This window comes from Bos taurus, chromosome 1 (genome assembly GCF_002263795.3).
Source record: "Bos taurus isolate L1 Dominette 01449 registration number 42190680 breed Hereford chromosome 1, ARS-UCD2.0, whole genome shotgun sequence".
NCBI classification, from domain to species: domain Eukaryota; kingdom Metazoa; phylum Chordata; class Mammalia; order Artiodactyla; family Bovidae; genus Bos; species Bos taurus.
In genome coordinates, this window is record NC_037328.1 from 15341076 (window position 1) to 15366894 (window position 25819).

General features: G+C 32.7%; 1 protein-coding gene across 2 annotated transcripts in view; it reads right to left on the reverse strand.

Annotated features, from left to right (window-relative positions):
• Positions 1 to 25819, reverse strand: part of NCAM2 (neural cell adhesion molecule 2) — a 564637-nt gene that overhangs the window by 22206 nt on the left and 516612 nt on the right. Inside the window, exon 16 of one of the 2 annotated variants that reach the window (XM_024993808.2) lies at positions 18293 to 21267. The exons of the other annotated variant lie outside the window; for it this stretch is intronic. Coding sequence (XP_024849576.1) covers positions 21161 to 21267 — 107 coding nt within the window. The 3' untranslated portion in view covers positions 18293 to 21160. Of the gene's footprint in view, positions 1 to 18292; positions 21268 to 25819 lie in introns of those variants that run through there. 2 annotated transcript variants of the gene reach the window in all.

Here is a 25819-nt window from a genome sequence, read left to right on the forward strand (position 1 = left end):
TCACTTAGGCTTCACAAACCTTCATTGAGTGCTTCAAAATTAGTTCAGCATTAGAGGAGTTTCCTGATATGTACCAAAAGAGATTAAAACTAACATAAGTCTTTAGGCTTAACATACATTGATTGAAGTCCAGTTTCATTTATGAGGCATATGTTTCCCTAATTTAATTTCATTCATTGGATTCCCCAAAGCACAACAAAGGAACAAAAGGTAAGATTTTTAGATTAAGAAGGACCTAGAGTAATCTTCATGCATTATAAAAGATACTCTCTGGGGTAATACATATTTTAAAATAAATCTATTAGATGAAAACATAGGCAGAACACTCATTGACATAATTCACAGCAAGATTCTCTTTGACCCACCTCCTAGAATAATGGGAATAAAAACAAAAATAAACAAATGGGACCTAATTAAATTTAAAAGCTTTTGCACAGCAAAGGAAACTATAAACAAGATGAAAAGATAACTCTCAGAATGGAAGAAAATAATGGCAAAAGAAGCAACTGACAAAGGATTAATCTCCAAAATAAACAAGCAGCTCATTATCAGAAAAACAAACAACCTAGTCAAAAAATATGTGGAAGATCTAGACCGACATTTCTCCAAAGAAGAAAAGCAGATGGTCAACAAACATGAAAAGATGTGCAACGTTGTTCATTAATAGAGAAATGCAAAACAAAATTACAATGAGGTATCATCTACCCCAGTGAGAATGACCATAATAGAAACATCTATATATTAAAAAAAAAAAAAAAAATGATGGAGAACATGTGGAGAAAAGGGCTTCCCTGGTGGCTTAGTGGTAGAGAATCTGTCTGCCAATGCAGGAGCCACAGGTTAGATGCCTGAGACAGGAAGATCCCCTGGAGAGGGAAATGGCAACCTACTCCAGGATTCTTGTCTGGGAAATCCCATGGACAGAGGAACCTGGCATGCTACAGTCCATGGAGTTGCAGAGTTGGACACAACTTAGCCACTAAACAACAAAAATGCTTGCACTGCAGGCAGAAATGTAAATTGATCCAGCCACTATGGAGAACAGTATGGAGGCTCCTTTAAAAACTAAAAATAAAACTACTGTATGATCCAGCAATTCCATTATCAGGCATATACCCTGAGAAAACCGTAATTCAAAAAGACACATGCACCCCAATGTTCATTACAGCATTACTGACAATAACCAGGACATGGAAGCAACCTAGATGTCCATTGGCAGAGGAATGAATGAAGAAGTTGTGAGATATATACATATATACACACACACACATATATATGTATATATATATGTGTATGTATATATATATATATATACACACACACACACATAATGGGATATTACTCAGTCATAAAAGGAAGAAATGTGAGTCAGTTGAAATGAGGTGGATGAACCTAGAGCCTGTTACACAGAGTGAAGTAAGTGAGAAAGAGAAAAGCATATATTTGAGGTTAACACATATATACGAAGTCTAGAAAAGTGGTGCTGATGAACCTATTTTCAGGGCAGGAATAGTCACAGATGTAGGGGATGGACTTGTGGACACAGCAGGGGATGAAGAGAGTGGGAAGAATGGAGAGAGCAGCACTGAAATATATACATTACCATGTGTAAAATAGATAGATGCTGGGAAGTTGTGGTATAGCATTGGGAGAACAGCCTGGTGCTCTGTGACAACCTAGAGGGGTGAGATGGGAGTGGATGGGAAGGAGGCTCCAGAGAGAGGCGATAATATGTATACTTCTGGCTTCACAATATCTCATATTGTCAAATGGCAGACACAACACAGCACTGTAAAGCAATTATCCTACAGTTAAAAATTTGAAAAAACTTATTAAAAAGCATACCTACTGCTCTAATTAAAAAGTGAACTTAAGATGTCAAATAGTTTCTTGCTCTGTTATTTAGATTGTTGCTTTCCAAAATCACTTGTCATTCATATACTTGGAAATGATCTTAAATTGATTATTTAGTGTTCTGTGATATTTTTATAGGATCCCCCCAAATTAACAAAGAATAGGAAAATATAGTAAAAAGAGCCAAAGTATAGAAACAAGATTAGGGTCTAGACTATATCAACAGAAAAAAAGTATTTTTAAGAGACTTAAAAATGTTGATAAACTTTACAGCTTTATCAACAGTGGCAATATTAAAAATGAAGTATAAAAAGAATACATTTGAATCAGTTTTAATGAGGTGGATGAAACTTGAGCCTATTATACAGAGTGAAGCCAGAAAGAAAAACACCAATACAGTATACTAATGCATATATATGGAGTTTAGAAAGACGGTAATTTATTGTTACCCTGTAAGCGAGACAGCAAAAGAGATACAGATGTATAGAACAGTTTTTTGGACTCTGTGGGAGAGGGAGAGGAGGGGATGATTTGGGAGAATGGCACTGAAACATGTATAATATCATATATGAAATGAAAAAATTAAAAAAAAATGAAGTATAATCATAGTATTGCCCACTATAGATTAAGCTGCAGTCTTTGCATCTTTTGACATAATCCACTCAAGAAAGAAAATAATCTTTTCAATTCTGAGGAGTTGGGTAGAGAAAAGTTTCATTTATAAGACAATTTCCTATGGGGAATACCTGACTTGCTAAACAGAAGTTATTTGTCTTTACGCTTGATAGTTTTCTCTCAGTTATACTCAATGAGGAATCAGGCATATTCATAGAAATATTATGTACTTTAGGTTTTTAGAAAAATGATTCCAAGTATCTACTTTTATAAATTTGAAACAACATGACTTCTGCAAGTGTAGTCACAAGGAGAAAAAACAATGAAGACTTTTATTCAAGCATGTTATAAAATTCACTATTAAAGGGTGAACTTTTGAAACGATTGATATAACAATCTAAGAACAATGTCCCACTCTTCTCATTTCTCCACATACCACAGTTCTCTTCTATGTCATGACCATGGGTTTCCTGTATTTATACTGACTGTTGTTAATCCTGAATGATGGATCCATTCCATTTAATGTTTGTTAATTTTTTAATTGGAGGAAAATTGTTTTTCAATGCTGTTTGTTTTTGCTATACAATTGATCCATTCAATTTGAATTCACATTTGATAAGCCTGTTTGGAGGGGTGAATTCGCATTTAGAGTTGGACCCCATTCCTGCCAGAGACACTCAGAGGGCTCAGGCAGGCCTTGTGCGCACCGGGACCTGGGGACCCCACGGAAACTGGGACAGAACTGTGCTTGAGTGTCTCCTGTGGAGGTATGGGTCAGAGGAGCGCTGCTGCAAGGATGGGGCCACATGAAAAATGCTGGGCTGGATGAAGCACAAGCTGGAATCAAGGTTGCAGGGAGAAATATCAATAACCTCAGGTATGCAGATGACACCACCCTTATGGCAGAAAGCAAAGAACTAAAGAGCCTCTTGAAAGTGAAAGAGGAGAGTGAAAAAGTTGGCTTAGAGCTCAACATTCATAAACCTAAGATCATGGCATCCAGTCCCATCACTTCATGGCAAATAGATGGGGAAACAGTGGAAACAGTGACAGACTTTATTTTGGGGGGCGCCAAAATCAGTTCTTATGGTGATTGCAGCCATGAAATTAAAAGACGCTTGCTCCTTGGAAGGAAAGTTATGACCAACCTGCTGCTGCTGCTGCTAAGTCGCTTCAGTCGTGTCTGACTCTGTGTGACCCCATAGATGGCAGCCCACCAGGCTCCCCTGTCCGTGGGATTCTCCAGGCAAGAATACTGGGGTGGGTTGCCATTTCTTTCTCCAATGCATGAAAGTGAAAAGTGAAAGTGAAGTCGCTAAGTCGTATCCGACTTTGCAACCCCATGGACTGCGGCCTACCAGGCTCCTCTGCATATGGGATTTTCCAGGCAAGAGTACTGGAGTGGGTATGGCCAACCTAGACAGCATATTAAAACGCAGAGACATTACTTTGCCGAAAAAGGTCCATCTCGTCAAAGCTATTGGTTTTTCTAGTATTCATGTGTGGATGTGAGAGTTGAACATAATAAAGAAAGCTGAGTGCCAAAGAATCGATGCTTTTGAACTGTGATGTTGAAGAAGTCTCTTGAGAGTCCTTTGGACAGAAAGGAGTTCCAACCAGTCCATTTCCTAAAGGAAATCAGTCCTTAATATTCATTGGAAAGACTGATGTTGCAGCTAAAACTCCAATACTTTGGCCACCTGATGGGAAGAACTGACTAATTTGAAAAGACTCTGATGCTGAAAAGATTGAAGGCTGGAGGAGAAGGGGACAACAGAGGATGAGATGGTTGGATGGTATCACCAACTCAATGGACATGAGTTTGAGTAACTCTGGGAGTTGGTGATGGACAGGGAGGCCTGGCGTGCTGCAGTCCATGGGGTCACAAAGAATCTGACACGACTGAGCGACTGAACTGAACTGAACTGAAGACTGTTTGACATAAATGTTTGAAATTCTGAGGTTTTTAATGTCTGATCAATACCTCTTTAATTGTATTAAATAAAAAGAGAGAATCACTGCAAACTATAACAGCAAGGGTGATTAAACATATCATTTTCTATTAATCCAAAATGTTTTAAAAATTCAAACAAACTCAAGAGCTACTACGATTGGAATTTATACTCTCTCTCCAATCCAAGCCACTTTTTTCATTGCTTCCCGTACAACCAAAGGGCTTGCCTGGTAGCTCAGTTGGTGAAGAAACTTCCTGCAATGCTGGAGACCTGGGTCCAATCCCTGGATTGTGAAGATCCCGTGGAGAAGGGAATTGCAACCCACTCCAGTATTTTTGCCTGAAGAATCACATGGACAGAGGAGGCTGGCAGGCTATATAGTCCATGGGGTTGCAAAGAGTCAGACATGAGTGAGTGACTAACACACACACACACATGACTAGAGAAAAACTGAATATCTCCTCCTATGACACATGCTTTTATTTTAAGATAACTTTATAACATATTGATCTTTTGATAAAAATGCAATGTATAATTATAAAACATAAAAAATATAAGAAATTAAAGTTATAGAAAGCTAACATTGATGGAAATTACTTTCATCTCTACCATTTTGTGGCCAAAACACTACAAATGGAAATATCTGTCACACTTTTATTCTATTTAATTATTAATGAAATGTGGACAATAATTCTCATGTAACCTAGCTAAAATATTCTTTGATAATCATATATGAAGCTACTTTGGAAATTCCAAAACACAGTAAAAATATTACTTTACAAACCTGGTGGCTCAGATGGTAAAGAATGTGCCTGCAATGCACAAGACCCAGGTTTGAACCCTGGGACAGGAAGATCCCCTGGAGAAGGAAATGGAAACCCACCCCAGTATTCTTGCCTGCAAAATCCCAGGGACAGAGGAGCCTGATGGGCTACATTCCATGTGGTCACAAAGAGTTGGATATGACTGACTAACACAAATGATCATTTTGTTTATGGCAAACTTATTATTCATCACTTGTTTATAGTATCTTCTTTTAAAAAATTAGGATTTCTCTTCTTTTACTCTAAATCTTTCTACATTTTAGCAAGTATAAATACTTTAAAATTGCTAGCATACATGAACTATGGTGCATAAAATAATTGTAAATAAATGTTTATATTTTACATGTATTTTTTACTATTTTTGATAAACACTATTCATTAGGCCTAAGGTTTTGGTATATTTTCATTCTTCCAGTTTTAGATGTGCATCTCACTGTGACTAAAATTTGAGAGTTTTTTAGTTTACTATTATTTTTTAATTTTTTCATTATTTGTATAGTAAATATACCTTTTTGGTCATTGCCTTGCTTCTTCTATATGCCAAATTAAAATCTTTCCCAATCACTGAAAGTCTGATGTCAAAATTAAACAAACAAAAAAAGATAATTATTGATAATGCTATTATTGTCTCTGACAGATAACACTGAATAAGCTGGTTTTAGAAAAGGCAGAGGAACCAGAGATCAAATTGCCAACATCTGCTGGATCATGGAAAAAGCAAGAGAGTTCCAGAAGAACATCTATTTCCGCTTTATTGACTACGCCAAAGCCTTTGACTGTGTGGATCACAATAAACTATGGAAAATTCTGAAAGAGATGGGAATACCAGACCACCTGATCTGCCTCTTGAGAAATTTGTATGCAGGTCAGGAAGCAACAGTTAGATCTGGACATGGAACAACTGACTGGTTCCAGATAGGAAAAGGTGTACATCACGGCTGTATATTGGGACACTGCTTATTTAACTTATATGCAGAGTACATCATGAGAAATGCTGGACTGGAAGAAACACAAGCTGGAATCAAGATTGCCGGGAGAAATATCAATAACCTCAGATACATAGATGACACCACCCTTATGGCAGAAAGTGAAGAGGAACTCAAAAGCCTCTTGATGAAAGTGAAAGTGGAGAGTGAAAAAGTTGGCTTAAAGCTCAACATTCAGAAAATGAAGATCATGGCATCTGGTCCCATCACTTCATGGGAAATAGATGGGGAAACAGTGGAAACAGTGTCAGACTTTATTTTGGGGGGCACCAAAATCACTGCAGATGGTGACTGCAGCCATGAAATTAAAAGACGCTTACTCCTTGGAAGGAAAGTTATGACCAACCTAGATAGCATATTCAAAAGCAGAAACATTACTTTCCCAACAAAGGTCCGTCTAGTCAAGGCTATGGTTTTTCCAGTGGTCATGTATGGATGTGAGAGTTGGACTGTGAAGAAGGCTGAGTGCTGAAGAATTGATGCTTTTGAACTGTGGTGTTGGAGAAGACTCTTGAGAGTCCCTTGGTCTGCAAGGAGATCCAACCAGTCCATTCTGAATGAGATCACCCTGGGATTTCTTTGGAAGGAATGATGCTAAAGCTGAAACTCCAGTACTTTGGCCACCTCATGCGAAGAGTTGACTCATTGGAAAAGAGTCTGATGCCGGGAGGGATTGGGGGAGGAGGAGATGGGGATGGCAGAGGATGAGATGGCTGGATGGCATCACTGACTCGATGGACATGAGTCTGAGTCAACTCCAGGAGTTGGTGATGGACAGGGAGGCCTGGCGTGCTGTGATTCATGGGGTCGCAAAGAGTCGGACACGCCTGAGCGACTGAACTGAACTGAACTGATGCTTAGTTCGTGAACAAATATATATATATATATATATATGTATATATATATATATGTATATATATGTATATTTCCTAGGTGGCACAGTGGTAAAGAATCAGCCTGCCAATGCCAGAGATGCAAGAGACACAGGTTCATTCCCTGAGTTGGAAAATCCCCTGGAGGAGGAAATAGCAATCCACTACAGTATTCTTGTCTGAGAAATCCCACGAACATAGGATTATATATATATATATAGGTATATATGTAGGTATATATATACCTATATGTATGTGTGTATATATATATATAGGTATTCTCTTCACTTTTGTCTATTTTAGCTCACCATTAGCTTTGAGTTTTTTGGGTTTTTTTTTTTAGTTTTGAGGTTTTGAATCACATTGTTATTTTTATAGTTAAGGTTTTTTGCACAATATTTTAGACATGTAAATATCCATTTAAATAAAACAATAAGATTAAATCTCTTAAAAGTTTATTTTAATATGAAGTGGATCAAAGTCTCGTTTGTTTTAAATTATGACTATACTTGCTTTCTGTTCTAATCATTTATTCTGTAGTATCAGTTCTTTTTTGGACAATTCTTGTTAATAGTATTTATGAGATAAAGTAATTACATCATTCAGCTTTTTGACAAAATGTGCTCATTAGCAACTTTTTCAGTTCAGTTCACTTCAGTTCAGTCGCTCAGTCATGTCGATCTCTTTGCCACCCCATGGACTGCAACATGCCAGGCTTCCCTGTCCATCACCAACTCCTGGAGCTTACTCAAACTCATGTCCATGGAGTGCCCTTAAACCTTCACTTTATTCAGATATTTAATTGCTTATTGAGCTAGTTGTACAAAAACTGTGTAGGTACAGTGTTCTATCTCCCATGTTTTTCAGGGTACGATTTAAAGGGAAAATGTACATAATGCTAGTATATCTGTGCTGGCTGTGAAGAGAGTATAGTCATCAGTGAAGATAAAACTGCAGTCTTTTATAAAGGATTGCATTTCAGGCAAATAATATTGGAATTTTAAAAGGGTAAAATCTTAAAAATATATTAAAAATAAAAACTATGAGATACTTGAAAAAAGTACATACTTGTATGTAATTACACCAGTTTATAAGTGTTTTGGGACTTGTCTTAGGGATTTTTGGCTTTTAGGATCACACCAGAGGTAATTAGCTGTGTTTTAAATGAACATATATTGAGTTCATTGGAGCTCTTTATATCTACAAATATATTATAAAAGTCATGTTGGAGATCCGTAGTTACATGGAAGTTTATATTGTATGTGATTTTCTAGCTTTCTGGTTCTTTGAAAAAACCCTTTGTAGTATTCCTCATAAATTTAGGAATTGAAAATTTTCAGATTTTAAAAGATATAAGCAAAATTCACCAATAATCTTTCAACATTACTCAGACATATCAATAAAGCCCTATGTTATGTTTTATACATGTTTAAAAGGAAAAGGAAAGTAAAGTCACTCAGTTGTGTCTGATTCTTTGCGATCCCATGGACTGTAGCCTACTAGGCTCCTCTGTCCATGGGATTTTCCAGGCAAGAGTACTGGAGTGGGTTGCCTTTACCTTCTCCAGGGGATCTTCCCGACCCAGGGATCAAACCCGGGTCTCCTGCATTGCAGGCAGACAGTTTACCATCTGAGCCACTAGGGAAGTCCTCATCTATGTTTTAAGTCTTCAGGCTATTTTTGGTACATCTTAAAAAGGTAGTCTTGTCTTCTGTGTGTGTAATCAGTTCAGCAATACTGATGTAGACAACTTACTACCTACTAGCGAATTTCTTTTCATACAACCCTAGTATTTGGGAGGTGAAGATTGTATTTTACAATTCCTATATACTATTTTCTAGTCGTTTTGGTTTTTCTGTCAAAATGATATTACATGTATAATGATTTTTTTAATGCATAAATGCAATGCTAATCTACAATTTCCTTTCAAGTCCCTTTTCCCTACTAACAGGAGAGATTTGGAAGATGGTATCAAGAGGTAGCACTGATAAATCAGACATTTTTTTAAACTAAGTAACTGATTTGAGGTAAGAAAAAGCAGTTAATTGAAGATAATTGGTTTAGTAATGGAAAGGAAATTATACTTTACTATGCAAATTAATATTTTTAAAGCCCTACACTCTTTTCTAAAAGTATACATGTTTATTTACATATATATGTAAATATATATATATATTTACAAAGTAGGATTGTGACTGACATGTTTTTTCAAAATATTTTCTAGTCCTTTATATCATAAAAGTTATCTTTTAGCCTAGTGACAAATTGGTCAAAGACATATGATCATCCTATGTGATAATCATATGACATGATTATCATAATGCTATTAAACAATTCTATCAAGCTGTTGTGAGAATAAAAAAAGAAAAAGGCAAAGGACTCTCTTCACTGGGAGTTATTAATGTATTTGTAGGGGTGACTGAGAATGCTTTTCTAGTGGTGTAGCATAGTGTGACCTGAGAAAATAGGTGGAAGAAGCGTGGAAGCTGATGACTAGTGGTCAAGGAAGGCATGATAGAAAAGATAACTTCTGACATGACACTGAAGAATAAGAAGTTTTCTGTGTGATTATGAGCCCATTTAAGTTAGAACATGATATGAGCAAAGAAGGAGATATATGAAAATATACAGTATAACCTGAAGTTAGCAGATATTTATGGATATTAGGGATTTGATATTGGGGGTAACTGGTGGAAGATGCTGATTAAGTGATAAATTATGAGGTTAAAAAGAATGAAACTTTCAATTGAATAGACAAATGAAAAAATAAATCAACCAAAACAAAATAATCACCACCAACAACAAAACCTAACTGATCTTTTCTTAAAAGATGGTAGGAAGAGGCTAGAAACACACGGACAAGGAAATAAAGCCTGTTGCAATGGTTGGGAGTGGGGCTAGCAGAGGCTTGGGCTACAGTGCTAAATGTCCATCCAGCCTTCCCTCTCTCTTATTCCATACCTTTTTCTATAATGCATATATAAATGTCAATATCTGCCTGCTGTTGGGATTGAATAAGCTAGAAGATAGTCTCATATTGCGATTAGTGATTTAATTCACATTAGATAACGAAGGGACTTCCCTACGTTATCTGTAGGGACCTCCCTGGTGGTCCAGTTGTTATGACTTCATCTTCCAATGCAGAAGGTACAGGAAGCTAAGATCCCACATGCCTCATGGCCAAGATAAATAAATAAATAAAACAGAAGCAATATTGTAACAAATTCAATAAAGACTTTAAAAATGGTCTCCATCAAAAAATATAAAAAGTAGACACTGTATAAGATAAAATATACTATATTTTGTATTATATATGTATACATATACATATATACCATAAATTATAATTAGTATGGGCTTCCCTGGTGGCTCAGATGGTAAACAGTTTGCCTGTATACTTATTCTATATACTTTTAATTAGAATGACATTTCAAGTGACTCATAATTTTGACCATTTTTAAAATATCTATCCAATCTCCCTTAAGGTTTTAGTATCTATCTTTTTTAAAATTTAAAACAATTCTGTATAAAAAGTGAACAATCTAAAATATAAAAAGTATTCTTCTTCTATGAGAATGCTGATGGAAACTTGTCAAGTTTTAATATGAGTTAAGGTAACATGTTTTAATGTAAGAAAGGAAATTAAAGAATAAAAAAAAGAATTGTCCTGCCAATGCAGGGGACACGGGTTCGATCCCTGGTCCAGGAAGATCCCATATGCCATGGGGCAACTAAGCCCACGTGCCACAACTCCTGAGCCCACATTCCTGGAGCCTCTGCCCCACAACAAAGAGTAGCACCCGCCCATAGCTGTTCTGTATTTCCTAATTCAGTATTCATGGCAACTTTATAGAACTATCGTGAAAGCTCGCAGGTAGCAACAAAGACCCAGTGTAGCCAAAAATTAAATAAATAAAAATGTTTTAAACCCCCCCCCCCAAAAAAAAGAATAAAATAATTGCATTAATTTTGAAAAATCAACTTGGCTAAAAGAAATAGTAGATAACAACATTTTTCTGATAAATATTTCAAATAACTAAAAACTTAGTAATGAATATTTTATAATGGTTGAAAACCTGGTACAAATATAAATCATGGGAAATTGTGAAATATCTAAAGCATTTGCATAGCAGAATATCTATGCTCCTATCTACACTGACATTTCAAATTGCTAATTATGTTGGAAGGAGACCACCTTCCATAAAATCCCGTCCAAAAAATGGACAGTAATATAAAATATTTTTCTATATGATAATTATTCAAACTGCTATATTTGAAGTTTATTCTTACCTCACTCACTATAATTTCTTCATATTCAGTTTAAATCTTATGGTATGTGTTCAGTTTACTTTCATGGAATTAATTTTGTTATTTCATATAAGACAGTGAAGCTTTTATTGGTTAGTAGAAAAGGGAGCTTCTTAGAATGATATGAATATGATCAAAACAGATATTGATCAGTGTTAAAAAAAAAGTGAATAGTTTAAATTTTAGGTCTTTGTTCACTCATTAAATGGCCAATTTCATTGTTTCTTTTAATATTAAAAGAGTATTCCCTATATTTAAAACAAGGAAATTAAATTTTCTTTACACAAACAGAAAATACCTTTTTTTCTTAAAGACTATATTACAAAATTGAATTACACTTGTATAAGATTAAACTAGAGCTTCCCAGGTGACTCAGGGGTAAAGAATCCACTTGCCAAGAAGCAGAGATTTGCTCCCTGCGTTGGGAAGACTGCCTGGAGAAGGAAATGGCAACTCACTCCAGTATTCTTGGCTGGGAGATCCTATGAACAGAGGAGCCTGGCAGACTAAATAGTTCTTGGGGTAGCAAGTAGTTGGACATGACTTAGCAACTAAAGAGCAGGAGCATCAATATTAAACTACAATTGATGTTTTACAAATTGTTTATTGAAATTCCATACAGTTTAACCTATTTATTATAAAATTCTTAAATATACATACTTTTGAATTCTCTAAATTTATAAGACAATAAATGTAAATGTGAATAAATATATGAATGATATTATCATTTTTTAAGGAATTTATAACCTATTAATTTTACAAAATTTCCATTTTAACATGCATTGTATTGTGTCTTAGAAACTTCCTTTTCTGCATTGGGGTTAAATTAAAAAATTAAGCTACGTTATTAAAACAAAACATTCTAAACATGTAGGGCCAGTTATTATTGCACACTGCATCTGAATGACTATATTGTATACCATCAACTATAAAATAGAAGTGTAGACTTTCACTAAGAAAAATGGAGACAAAAATGTTATTCATTTCATTTGGTGTAAGGATAAAACATGGAACAGCCAGGCAATGGAATATCATTCAATACTACAAAGAAATGAACATGAAAAGATACAGAGGCACATGAAAAGATATAGGAGGAATTTTAAAGGTACATTACCAAGTGAGATAAGCCAATCTGAAAATATTACTTACTGTATGATTCCACCTATATGACACTACAGAAAAGGCAAACCTATGAACATCAGTAGTTGTCAGGAATTAGCAGAGAGACAGGGGTGAAAAGGCAGGCAGAGGACAGAGGATTTTTAGGGCACTGGAACTGTTTTGTATGATACCATAATGGTGGATACATGTCATTATATATTCATCAAAACCCATAGAATGTGCAAAACCAAGAGTAACACTTAATACAAACTCTGGGTAAAAAATGATGTCTCAATGTAGGTTCATTGATGGTAACAAAGGTACCACTCTGCATGATTATAATGGAGGAGGCTATATGTATATCGAGATAAGAGGTATATAAGAACTCGGTACAGTACTCTCAATTTTGGTGCAAAGTTGAAACTAGCCTAGAAAACAAAGTATATTTAAGAGCAGGAAAAAAGTTAATATTTTAAAATCTTAATGGGAATTGTTAATAGGCCTGAATCAACTGAGAATGTCTATAATTATGTTTATGTCCTTTAACAACTACCAAAATGTGACATACTAAGTTATGAGTAACACACAGGCAAGTCAATCACTTTCAGTTTCCTGTTTTTGTATGAGGAAATCTAGAAATGAACCATACTGAATAGTGTTGTAGAGAAATATTTCTATTTCCTTAAGTAAACTTTCCTTCATATCTGAGCCATTTGATGGAAGAGTAAGTCTCAGGATAGTATATGAAAACCCAATTAATTGTTATTCTGTTTTCCAACAATAAGTACCAAAAGTATAATATATTTCTCATCATTTTTCAAGACCATCAGTGAATTTTGCATTTAATCTTTCAGGTAATGTACATATCCAGTTCAGCGTGATGAAATGATATAGAAAGAAGCAATGGCAAATGGAAATTTGTCATTCAGAGATTCTTCAAACCAGAAATGCTAGTTTGAGGAGATAATTTTTAGTTCTGTTTTAACCACATTTAAAAAAATAAAAGAATATATTCTAATATGATTTTTAAAATAATTTAGTATTTCTCTTGTAATAATAAATGAGAAATCAGTAAAGCAAGCATATAGCCACTGTGCAAATTATGTACTGAATTTTCTTATTTTTAAAATGAAAAGGATAGATGTTGAAATGGAAATGTCTATTTTAGCTTTCATTAGAAAGTAAAAATAGTATTTCATATAAAGATAATATTATTTATTTCAACCAAAAATATAAATAAGTCATTTAAAAAACGTTTTTATACAACGTATAAAAATCAGAAAATAATAAAATTTAACGTGATACTCTAAGACTATATACACCACGTGAGTTTATTATACTGATCATGAGAATAAATGAAGCTTTATGTATAAGTTGAAGTGAGAAATATAACAGCAGCTTAAGAGAAGTACCAGGACTACTGGAAGGCATGGTGGTCAGTTAATACACAGCCTTTCCTTTGCCAGAAAGTTTTTCCTATGGTCCAATCAAGAAGTCAAAGGAATCAGGTCAAAGCTAGAAGATCATATAAGTAATAGACAAGAGATTTAGGTATACCTCCTGTCAGTGTAATTTGGTAAAACAAACATACAAGGAAAACAGAATATGAGTAACTGGACTATGTCAATGACTAGTCGTTCTCTGATCCTCAGATTGTTGCTATAACAAGATAATGGTGTTTTATTAGAATGCTAGAATATATTTGCTCAAATCTCTTTAGTTTCCTTAGTGGTCCCCCAAAATAAAGTAACATAAATCTAACCAGGTAATATAAAATTACTGTGACAGTCACTATGAAAATGTTCAAATATCCCCAGATACTTCCCATTTGATACCATATCATTTTTAAGGAGCTTCAGGAAAAATAAAAACAAGAACAGAAAAAAAAATCAGCTTACCTCTTTCTCTCTCCCAATATATAAAACTTCTATAACTATTTTATCAACTGAAATAAGTTAAGCATTGTAACAAAATACAGATATTATAATTTTCATTTTAAAATGTATGCAAACATTTTAATGAGTGGTCTTTAAGACATATATTTGGGAGAAGGCTGTTCTGGATAAAGGAAGATTAAGCATGCCTTAAAATAATGCAAATCTTGAAAATGAGTATTTTCCCTTTTGTAATTTCTACACTATTTAATTTTTAACTGGCAATGCAACAATTGACTGTTTGTAAAAGAGAAATATATATGCATGTGTTACCATACATGTATTACTTTGAGATACTGAATCTGATCAAGTTAGAAATGAAAACACACAAGACAGAAAAGGTTTGTACCAGTAATAAAGAAAACACATATAGCAAAGTTTTTCCTCAGTTTTCTTTATTACAACAATGGAGACACAGAAGTACAGAAAATAAAATGACATTTAATATACTATGAAACTCATGCATAGGATTACACAAAGTGCTGGATATTATGTCACAGGTTTTAAATAAGAGATGATATTGAGGACAATACATATATAACATACATTTTATTTTAAGAAAATAAGCTATGATGAAAACAAATGCAATTAAAATCATCAGAAATAATTACTTTAAAACAGAACTGTTATATATAAAATCGATGTTAAGATGTGAGATAAAAAATATTCTTGAAAGAAGTTCATGAATTATGGATGTTCTTTAAAAACAGTCATTTTCAATTTCTTACTTTTTAGGGAAAAAAAGGATTTACTAGAGATTTATTTCACTGTGCCCATTTAGTACATAGATAAATATGGCATAATTTAAAAGTTATGTTATCTCTGAATATTATGCAATGTTCCCAGTTTATAACTACATTTCCATTACTTGAAAATGGAGTGATAAAGAATAACTAAATTCAATTTGAACATATACAAATAAAGAAAGTTTACAATGTATGTAGGCTTAAGACAACCAACATTAGATTAGTTCATACTTAAAATTTAATTACACTTGAATGAGTATATCTTTAAAAAGTAGCTGGAATAATAGTCTACAACAAAGACAGGAGGACATCAGTTGCAGTTCAAATCACCTCAGATTCACTACTAGAACTTTTGAACATATGTGTTTTCCCTGGCTATTTTGTTTTTCAATTTTGCTAACTAGTAGCTAAAAACTGATGTTCTAGAATAATCCACTCTTTCTGTAAGATTTACAGACAGGTATTTTAGGCTTCCAATTACTTACTTAATAACCATGAGGGAGGGGAGGATGACTACCAGAGATCTGTATCTGATTCATAATCTTAGGTAAGATAAAGAAACTAAGGTGTTTGGAAAATAAAGCATTGATATTAGATTCTCATCTCTGATTTATTTCAGAACAATGAAATTAGATTGAATCCATTCTCCTACCAAAATACTGAGATGCTATTTACTTTTATAATCATTATGTATTACATTAAATTTTTAAGCACCATGTAGTAGAAAGATATACTACATACATCAGCATGAATCATATGGCTGATTCATGCTGATGTATGGCAGAAACCAACAAAATATTGTTAAAGCAATTATCTTTCAACTAGAAATAAATAATTAAAAAATTAAAGATGTTAACTCTAGAGGATTAGTTTAGATGGTGGTTGGGCAGAAAATATGTTAATTAGATATTTGAAACTTTTTCCTTTTAGTTAAGACCTAATATTTACTGTTAATATCTTCTGCATTCTAAGATTATCAAGCATTAATAGTGATTAAATACTACCTCATTTTTAATGACATAATCAGCTGATTTAAATATAGGCTTTTTACCAATTTCAATTTATATTGAAATCATTCCAGGGCAACTTGTAGAATATTCATATCTCCAATCATTTGAAAATAAATTTAATCTACCCATTCAATGCATTAACTTTGTTTAAGGTTTTATGACATATAAATATATACCACAAATTCTGAAATTTAAAAATTTAACAGCAATTAACAGAAAAGGAACAGAAGAACTGCATCTTATTTATCCATGGCCCGAAATTGAGAGGGAAAGAGAGAGAGGAGGAGCAAAGGGAGGAAGGGAGAGAGAGAGAGAATAGTATAAAGAAAAATTAAGAAGGAAGAATGAAAGGAAATAAAACCAAGTAAGAGAAAGCTTACTTGATTTGTACTTATTCAAAAGTGGGTTAAAGGATACTACATTATGTCTCATAGATTTGAGGAATAATAAAATACATAAAATGACAAATTTAGGTATGAACTTTTCATCTAGTATCTTTATTCGGTGAATGGAATTCTAATATATAAGTGCTATGAAATATGTAAATGATAATATTTAATTTAGGTAGTGCTTCCCTGGTAGCTCAGACAGTAAAGCATCTGCGTGCAGTGCAGGAGACCCAGGTTCAATTCCTGGGTCAGGAAGATCCCCTGGAGAAGGAAATGGCAATCCACTCCAGCACTCTTGCCTGGAAAATCCCATGGACGAAGGAGCCTGATAGGCTACAGTCCATGGGGTCGCAAAGAGTCGGACATGACTGAGCAACTTCACTTCACTTCAGTGTCCTAAGAAGTTATTTATTTAAAACTCTTAGTGCTACTAATAAAATAGTTGGGGCGTTTTAGATAATTTTATGACTAGAGATGTTGCTTAACTACTATAAACTGAAAATACACATAATATTAGTTATTTTTGAAAGGTAGATACAAACATATTTACTCTACTGCATTAGTGATGCAAATATTCATCTTGAATTGTTAAAATCATTTGTAATCTAGAAATTTTATTATTTTATTCATGTGTAGGTGTATAATGAATAAAAAGAATGCTTTTCATATATCTGAAAGTAACCACCCAGATCTAAAAGTTCATGGCCTAATTCCTCCTCAAATATTTTATTTTGTTCAATATAAATAAAAAATCATAAATCTACCTGTCTGGATTAAAAAACAGTATAGAATTTTCCTTAGTTACATTATAATTTAAATTAAATATAATTAATGGGAATTATTAAATAGAAAATATAAGTTGTATAAGCATCTCCAAATTGTATAACTGATGAATTACTATGCATACTTGTAATTTTAATTATTAATATTAAAAGAAATGCTGAACGCCCAAACAGTCAAAATTATGTGCAATTATTTTTACATAATTGACATATATATATAATATGTTAATCCAATCTCTAGAATTTATTTATTTAACATTATTAAACCCTTGAGATACTTTAAGCTAATTAAAAAAAATTTAAGGAAAATGAAGTCATTAAGAGTTTCAATCATTTTCATGTCTACCAGCAAAGAACGCAGATAAGTACATAAGTACATTTGCATAATAGTTTGGAAAAAATATGGGTATAGGGTTTATAAAATGTTTTTATTCTCAATGGATAACAGTATTAGAACAGAAAAGACAAAAATGAAATTAACTTAAGGTTCTCCCATATAAGACAATATTTTTCATAGGAAAGGTTTTATTGCTGCCTCTTAGGCATAATCTGTTAACATATCTGAAATGTAGTTTGATCGACCTTAGAGCAATCTGATAAATAATTAGAGCTTGAATTGGGGTCAAGAGATCAGTAGGGATAAATGATAAATGGATAAAAGAAGATAAACTTGGAAAGGGTTGGAAGAAGAAAAATGATTTCAAGTGTATATAAAAACATAATCAGAATGCTCTATGTGCAAATAATGGTAACTATGCATAAGCAAATCAACCTAACTTTATAACTGGTATAATATGGTCTAAGCAAACTGTTAAAATGATCTAACATTTGACGATACAATACATACAACAATGAACATAGGTACATATTTCTGATTAAATATAATGAATAACATAAAACTCACCTTACACACAAGTTCATATTTATACATTTAGGCACAAAATTTTATTGAAAAATCCACTGGATTAAAAAAAAATATTGGATGATGCTAGGAGAATTTTTACATCTTGGTTAGCAATAATCACATTTCCTTAGATCTACAGCAGATTTCAATTAGACAAAACATACTGTCAGACTTGATGGTTGTACATAACAAAAGTAAAACTCAAGTAATAAAAAATAGAATTCAGCAACATTTACATTTATTACAATGTAAAATAACAATCAGACAAGGTAATTTATGCTCTCTAAGGTTTCACTTTTTGAAATGCAACCGCTGCATTGCTTATAGTTTTGTGCTCTCCTATTTCTTATAGACATAAGGCAAAGCACGGGGTTTATATTTTAATATGTCGAGAATATTTTTTAACTTACGCACGTCTTAGAACTGTAAAATAACTGTTCGTCTAAGAATAGAAACTTGGCCAAATAATAAATAGCTTATTAATTTTAGGATTAATATCTTGACTTGGACTTAGAGGTTTAAAAAACATAAATGAACAACTTTATTAAGTGCAAGTAATTCCGCTAAGATACTAGAATTTTAATTTTAGGTTCTTTTCTGACCTGTCCAAATATCAGCCAAAGTATCATGTAAGCTAGACTGAGTGTTCTTCATATCACTGTTTGTGACTTTGAATTATAGATTATGAATGGTATGGGGAGGGAGGAGGGAGGAGGGTTCAGGATGGGGAACACATGAGAAATAAAGGAATAAAAAATTTAAAAAAAAATTAAAAAAAAAATAAAGCTCAACATTCAGAAAACTAAAATAAAATAAAATAAAATAAAATTTCAAAAAAAAAATCAACTCTCTTATCTTACTAAAGACATATTACATGTTCTCTACAAAAGTATTTCATAATCATGTACTACATCAAGATAATTTCTATGACTATTATGGAAATATTTATAATACTGGCAAGATCCAGTCAGGTTATAACAAATGGAAAAATTTGTTCATGCAAGTGTTCCTGGAACTCCTTTCTTTCCTAGCACTTGTTACACATCAGTAGTCAACACATCTGCAAGTATTATCCAAATCCATGGAATGTGAGATGCAATCATGGAATGTAGTATGAAATTATAGTTAGTTCTTCAATACACAGAAACACTGGTTATTTTAATTTTAAAACTAGAACATTTCCAATAAATAGGTTAAATCCCCACACTGCATGAATTGGTAGGAGGAAATCCCTTTGTCTCAGCAGGGGAGAAAGAAGTGTATTTAACCTGTAAATGGGTCACTTCTGCATTCTTTAGATTTGCTGTTAGCTCAGAAGAAAGAAGTATAGCAGTGGACAGCAAAGAGTTTGGAAAGATGAGTTACAGAAAACAGACTACCAAAGGTTGGTCCACCTTTACATCTTACATAATAGGATCCTGTAAGTATTTCATTGAAGACATAAAAACAATAAATACAACAAAACAAATTGTTTTTGATGAATGAATCTCAAAGCCCAGAAATCAATCATTTGATTTACCATGTGAGCCACTGTCATTCTTGTTAATACATGTAAATTTGATTTCCTCCTAATTATCTTGAATACATAGTAAGAATTACTTGCTAGACTGTAGCTGGGAGTTAAAAAAAAAACACACAAAATACTTCTTTCTTATTTTGTAATGAATGAAATGTGAAAATAACAATCATTACTCATGCTACTCCATCAAACCAAGCCTCCTCTCAGTGCTGGAATCTAGTAACACGTCCTCATCTCAGTTCCATCTTCTGGAAAGTAGTGGCTAAAACATTTACTTCCCTCTGATCTTGCAAAGAAACTGACTCAGGTTTCCAGGAAAAAGTAATAAGATTTTATGTTGGAACATGAATACTAGATGTTACCGCAAAACACAATTCAAACCTAGTACACAGGGTGCAACTTTAAAAATATAATCAGCTTTAACTTACTATTTACTTTGGGACAATTGCAGAAAGGTAGTTTTATTTAATGAAAACTAAAAGTCTAGATTTTTGGTATTCAAATTGAAGAAATGAATCTGGTTCACTTTAATTCCTTATGATATTTTATGTCAATAAGAGGAAAATCAGGCAGTACATAAGACATACACATTTAATGTAATAAAAGCTATCAGGTTTATGTTTTATATAAATAGTAAACTATGAAATATTATGTTTACAAAGTTCTAAACCTACATTCAAAGGAATAACAATCAAGTCAATATGAAAGAGCCACAATTCTACATCACAAAATTTCTATTTATACAATATTTGGCCATGGATATTGAGTTATATTTGTAAAATAATCAAATTAAATAATATTAGATATAGCAAATGCTTAAGTTTTAAATGGACTTCTGTGGTGGCTCACACAGATGGTAAAGAGTCCCCCTGCAAAGAAGGAGACCAGGGTTTGATCCCTGGGTCAGAAAGACCTCTTGGAGAAGGGAATGGCTACCCACTCCAGTAGTCTTGCCTGGAAAATTTCATGGACAGAGGAGTCTGGTAGGCTATACAGATCATGGGGTCACAAAGAGTCAGACACAGCTGAGTGACTAGCACTTTCATTTTTAAGTTCAAATAAAAGTGACATGACAGTTAAGAAGGCCAACTTTAGAAATTAAAAAAAGTTGAGAATGAAACAAGTTACTCTGTGAACTAGTACTTGGAAGAAACAATCTTGGTTCAATGTCCTTCTGTGATTTCCCAACAAATATATCTATTTTAAAGGTCAGCAATTTGGGGTAGGGAAAAAAGGCTCACTATTTGTGGGTGAGGACACATGCATATTTAGTTAGACTTTAGAAAATATTTTATTGCAATTATAGATTAGTCTTGTAAGTTTTCAGGGCAAAAAAGGAAATATATGATATAGCAACAACATTAAAACATGCAAGACAAACTTATGACTATAATGAAAGAAAATGCAGCAGCATTCAGCTGCCATGACTGGCTTCCATTTTCGCTTTTATTCGCTTCACAGCATTTATCTGTATGATGAAAATTATTTTTGAAAGTAGAACAAGAAAAAAATAATTAAGGAAAAAGAGTAGAGTTATAAACATGAAAATAAAGGAAAAGAAAAAAGTGACAGTAGGAAAAAAAAAGGAGAAAATAATTAATACAAGATGTACACAAAGCTACTACCAATTACCTACAAAAAATATTTTGATACAAGACAAAGAATAAAAAAATCTAGTATAAAATGCTTCTAAATTTTTGTCACATATTAAAAATATAACTGAGACTCAATATAAATAATGTTTATTTCACATAACATAGACATTAGTTATATCATTGATTTCTCAAATGTGAACATTGTAAATATTTTATACTGAAGATACAACTTTTTAGAAAAAGGTCACCAGTCATTCCACAGTGTCACTGGTAAATTCACACTGTTACTTAAATATGAGCTCATCATATTCTGTAAAGTTTGCTAATAGTACTTTTTTTGCTATCATATTTTCTTAGAAAACACATTTAATAAGAATAGCTATATTTTAATAATGAATGAATTACCAAGAAATATAATTAAAATTATAAGTTCATGCAATGAAAATTTGCAAAAGAATAGAAGCGAGGAACATTAACTCAACTGGCCATTGGTACATGTGACACATATGTTATTGTTTCTCATTTAAAATAATTTTGAGAAACAAAGATAATGAAAATAGTTTACAGAAATTTATTTTTATATTATGGGCTAAACCAAATAAATATTGTCTTGAACGTATGATTAGTATTTAGACTTGGCTGAGATTTCCACACTGTTAAAATGAAGTTCTTCCCCATTAATTGAACTTCAACCTCACCATTATTTTAGAATTTCTTTCTATTCTAAAACAATCATAACCTTAAGAAAACATTTTAGTATTTGCCATAAACTTGAATATTTTACTTTCTGTTCATGTTATTTGGAGATGAAATATACACTAGTCTTGTTGAAAGTAGAGTTGAATGCCATCAAAATAATTTCACTCAATAGTTCATTATATGTATAATCAAAAGTTGATTATAATAAAAACTAACTGAAAAAATGTTAGCAATATATTTATTGGTGATGATTTATGTCACTTCTCTATATGGATGGAATTATGTGTCACCGAATTATGTTGAGTCAATGTAAATATTAAACATGTCTTCAATTCAAGAATTTCAATTTCAAGAAAAGAAAAAGGAAGCAGTTGCTAAAAGGTACTAAGGTGGTTTTTGGGTTTTGGTTAAACAAACAATATTAAACATGTTGTAAAGCCAAAATAAATTGTGAAAAATATTTTCAGAGTAATTTTATTACCAAGAATTTTTTAAGGCATTATATTATAGTCATTCTAGCATGTTAGGAATATTTTTAGCTATTGAAATTACAGAGAAAATGAATAAATATCATTTTATCAGTCTCTAGTTCCATAGATGATTTTATAGTCAGTTTTACAAGAGTAATTTGTCATCTACCAAATATTTTCAATGTTTATAAAGTAAAATGAGATAGAATTATGCTGTATGAATATCCCAAATTGATTGTGGTTGTTATTTTGCACACTTTTTTTGTGAATCAAGGGACACAACATTCAAAATAAACACATATTTAATAAGTGAGAATAGGAAAATATCACTAATCATAAAATATTTTTAAAATCTGAACCATAAACTATTGACTGATGTTGTGTCCACTAAAATACATACATAGAAAAGCCACTATTATGAATAGAATGTATTACATATGAATGTTAGATAAGCCTATTGTTAAAAATTAGTCCCTCAGTCCAACAAATAAATATACTCTAGATTTAGCTTGTTGCTTTAAAGAGTTAAATATATCTGAATGTACATAAGTAATGTTTTTTTTTAATTCGAAGTCTGTATACTTTATTTTGACAGTCTATAATACATGCTATTTAAAATATAAATTAAAACTAAATTAACTTCTAAATGTCATATATTTTTCCAATTAAATAAGACAAGATTTGCCAGTTTATTAAATATAACTGATTTAAAATATGCTTGAATTTATAATGTGTGTTTTAAAATGGAATAAGAAATTATGAGTAATTATGCTGAAAGTATATAAATATATTTTTTTCTATTTTGCTGATACATAATTTTAATTCTATAGTATTTTGTGGGTTTAAAGGCTCCCCAGTCTACCGTCAACCATCACAGCTTCTAAAATTGCCCCAAGAATCCTCCTAGGGCTAAATCAAACAATTTTTGAACTATAAGGGTATATCTTTTATCTGTCTTTCCCTAAGACCTCAGTAGTCTCTGGATTTAGTCACAAAAATTATACATTATTTTGTAACATATTTATAGATAAAATAAATCATGTATTGCTTCCCCTTTTCCAGTAAGCTGCTGTATCAGCTGTACAGTTTAGAGTGTATGAATCCTATCTCCTACCTTCTCAGATAGTTTTGTCTCTACATCTGTGACTTTTCCTTGACTGATTGATCTGTTACATCAGCTGTGTAACATGCTCTAGCCTTTTTCATCATAAAAGTCCTTCTAACACTGACATCTTCCCTGCTCTGCTCACCTTCATACAAAACTTGAAAACCTTAAATTAACATGGAGTCTACACCTGCTAACTTTCCATATGATCCTCAGCCCTTGTCCACCTAATTTCTTTCCCTCAAATTTCAGCACAGCTGTAAACAGACTTCACATTTCTTTCAAATGAGTTTCATTAACCTCTCAGCAGCTTCTGGAGGGACAAATGCGATTGATAACTTTTCTTCTGGAAATATGACTGCCTCTCAACTTTCAAAATATTACAGCCTTGCATTTTTCCAGGAACTCTATGACATCTTAGTCTCATTGGAGGTGGGGTGGGGTTGCTTTCCTCTTCATGTATATTACAGTTCCCTGGGATACAGCTATTAACACTCTATTATCCTTCAATACCTCAACAAGTACCCTGTGAATACCGATGCTGTACCAGACACCCTTCTAGGTACTGGGAAGCACTTATGAGTATCACAGACATCATTTATTTTTCATAAGGTGTAGATATTACTCACTGTGCGGTTTTATCCTCACACAGGCCTAAATACCAGTCACTCTTAAGGCTGACAACATCACAGTGCATGTTTTCAAGTCATGGCTGTCATCTTGTCGCCATACACACATATCTAACATCTATTTGACATTTTAAAGTTAATGAATAACGACCTGATCTTATGTTTGATATTTATTCTAAAACTGCTGCTCTGTTTATAAGATTCTTTACCTGCAGAAATGATACCAACAATGTTAGAGTTGTCCAAGCAAGAAACTCAAAAGTCATCAATATCTACTGAATCCACTCTTTTAAACAGGCAGGATAGTCTACATCTACAGTGTGCCTGGAATTTATTCACTGTTTTCTTTCTTTTTTTTTTTTACTGTAACCACATTTTTTTAAAGCATTCATGTTCATCTATCTCTTGCTTCTACCAAGATGAACAAGATTAATCTGTGTAAAATGTCCATATGCTCATGTAATTTCCCTGCTTCAAATGATTTCTTATGACTTTCAGGATCTGTTTTATTTACATGGTTTTTAGAAAATTTTGGATTATATAGGTCACATGTCCCTCTGAATCCTTATTTTTGTTCACACACCTCCATGTTCTTTTCCAGCCATGCTTTTGCTAGGTCTTAAAGCAAATCAACATTTTTTTTTTCCCCTCAAAAACTTCTTTATTTCCCTTGAAGGCTCACTCCGTACAAGTTTCTTTCAGAAAGTCACTTTCCAAGGGAATCCTTTCTTAACCCCCATCTAATTCTATAAACTAGCTAAACTTGCCTAAGACTTTCCTGGCAGCATATTGCACCAGCATATCTTAGTTGTAATTACTTGGTGGTTATTCTCATTCTTGGTTTATGTCTATCTTCCCTCTAGATTGTACAGTCTTTGAGTACAGGAGCCAGTTTCATTTTTTTCAGAGATAATTTCTCTGTACACATCATAGTACTTTTTACAAAGCAAGACCCTAATAAATACCTGGAATGAATGAATGAATAAATCTTAATATTGCAGAACCAGAAGAAACTAGTGTAGAGATTAGGAAATATGCATCAAGAGAAGCCAAATGACATGAGCAAAGTTCAAACTATAAATTGTTTTCCTTCTAGGCAGTGCTTGCAAACTGACTTTCCAAAATTGAAATAAAAATTTTTATAGTAAATAAATCATAGAATACTTTACTTATTTCTGTGCCTACATATATATGTTACATATATACACACACACACATATATATATACACACATATATAGTCTGTATTTACTTTTTGAATTATACTTACTATTCATTTTATTAACAACATTGTCTTAAAAAATAGCATAGCAAGAACTCTGGGAGTATAATGTAACCTGCTTGAAATCTATATATTTATTTTTTTTACAGTTTGTGTTTTATCTATAAAATATAACTAAAATACTGCCTTTCATTTCATAAAATATTCATTTTAATCTTGATAAAAGTAATTATTCTCCCCAAGTATATGAGCTAAATTAAAAACGCATGGGAATGAATTTCACTCTTGCAATCTTCTTTTG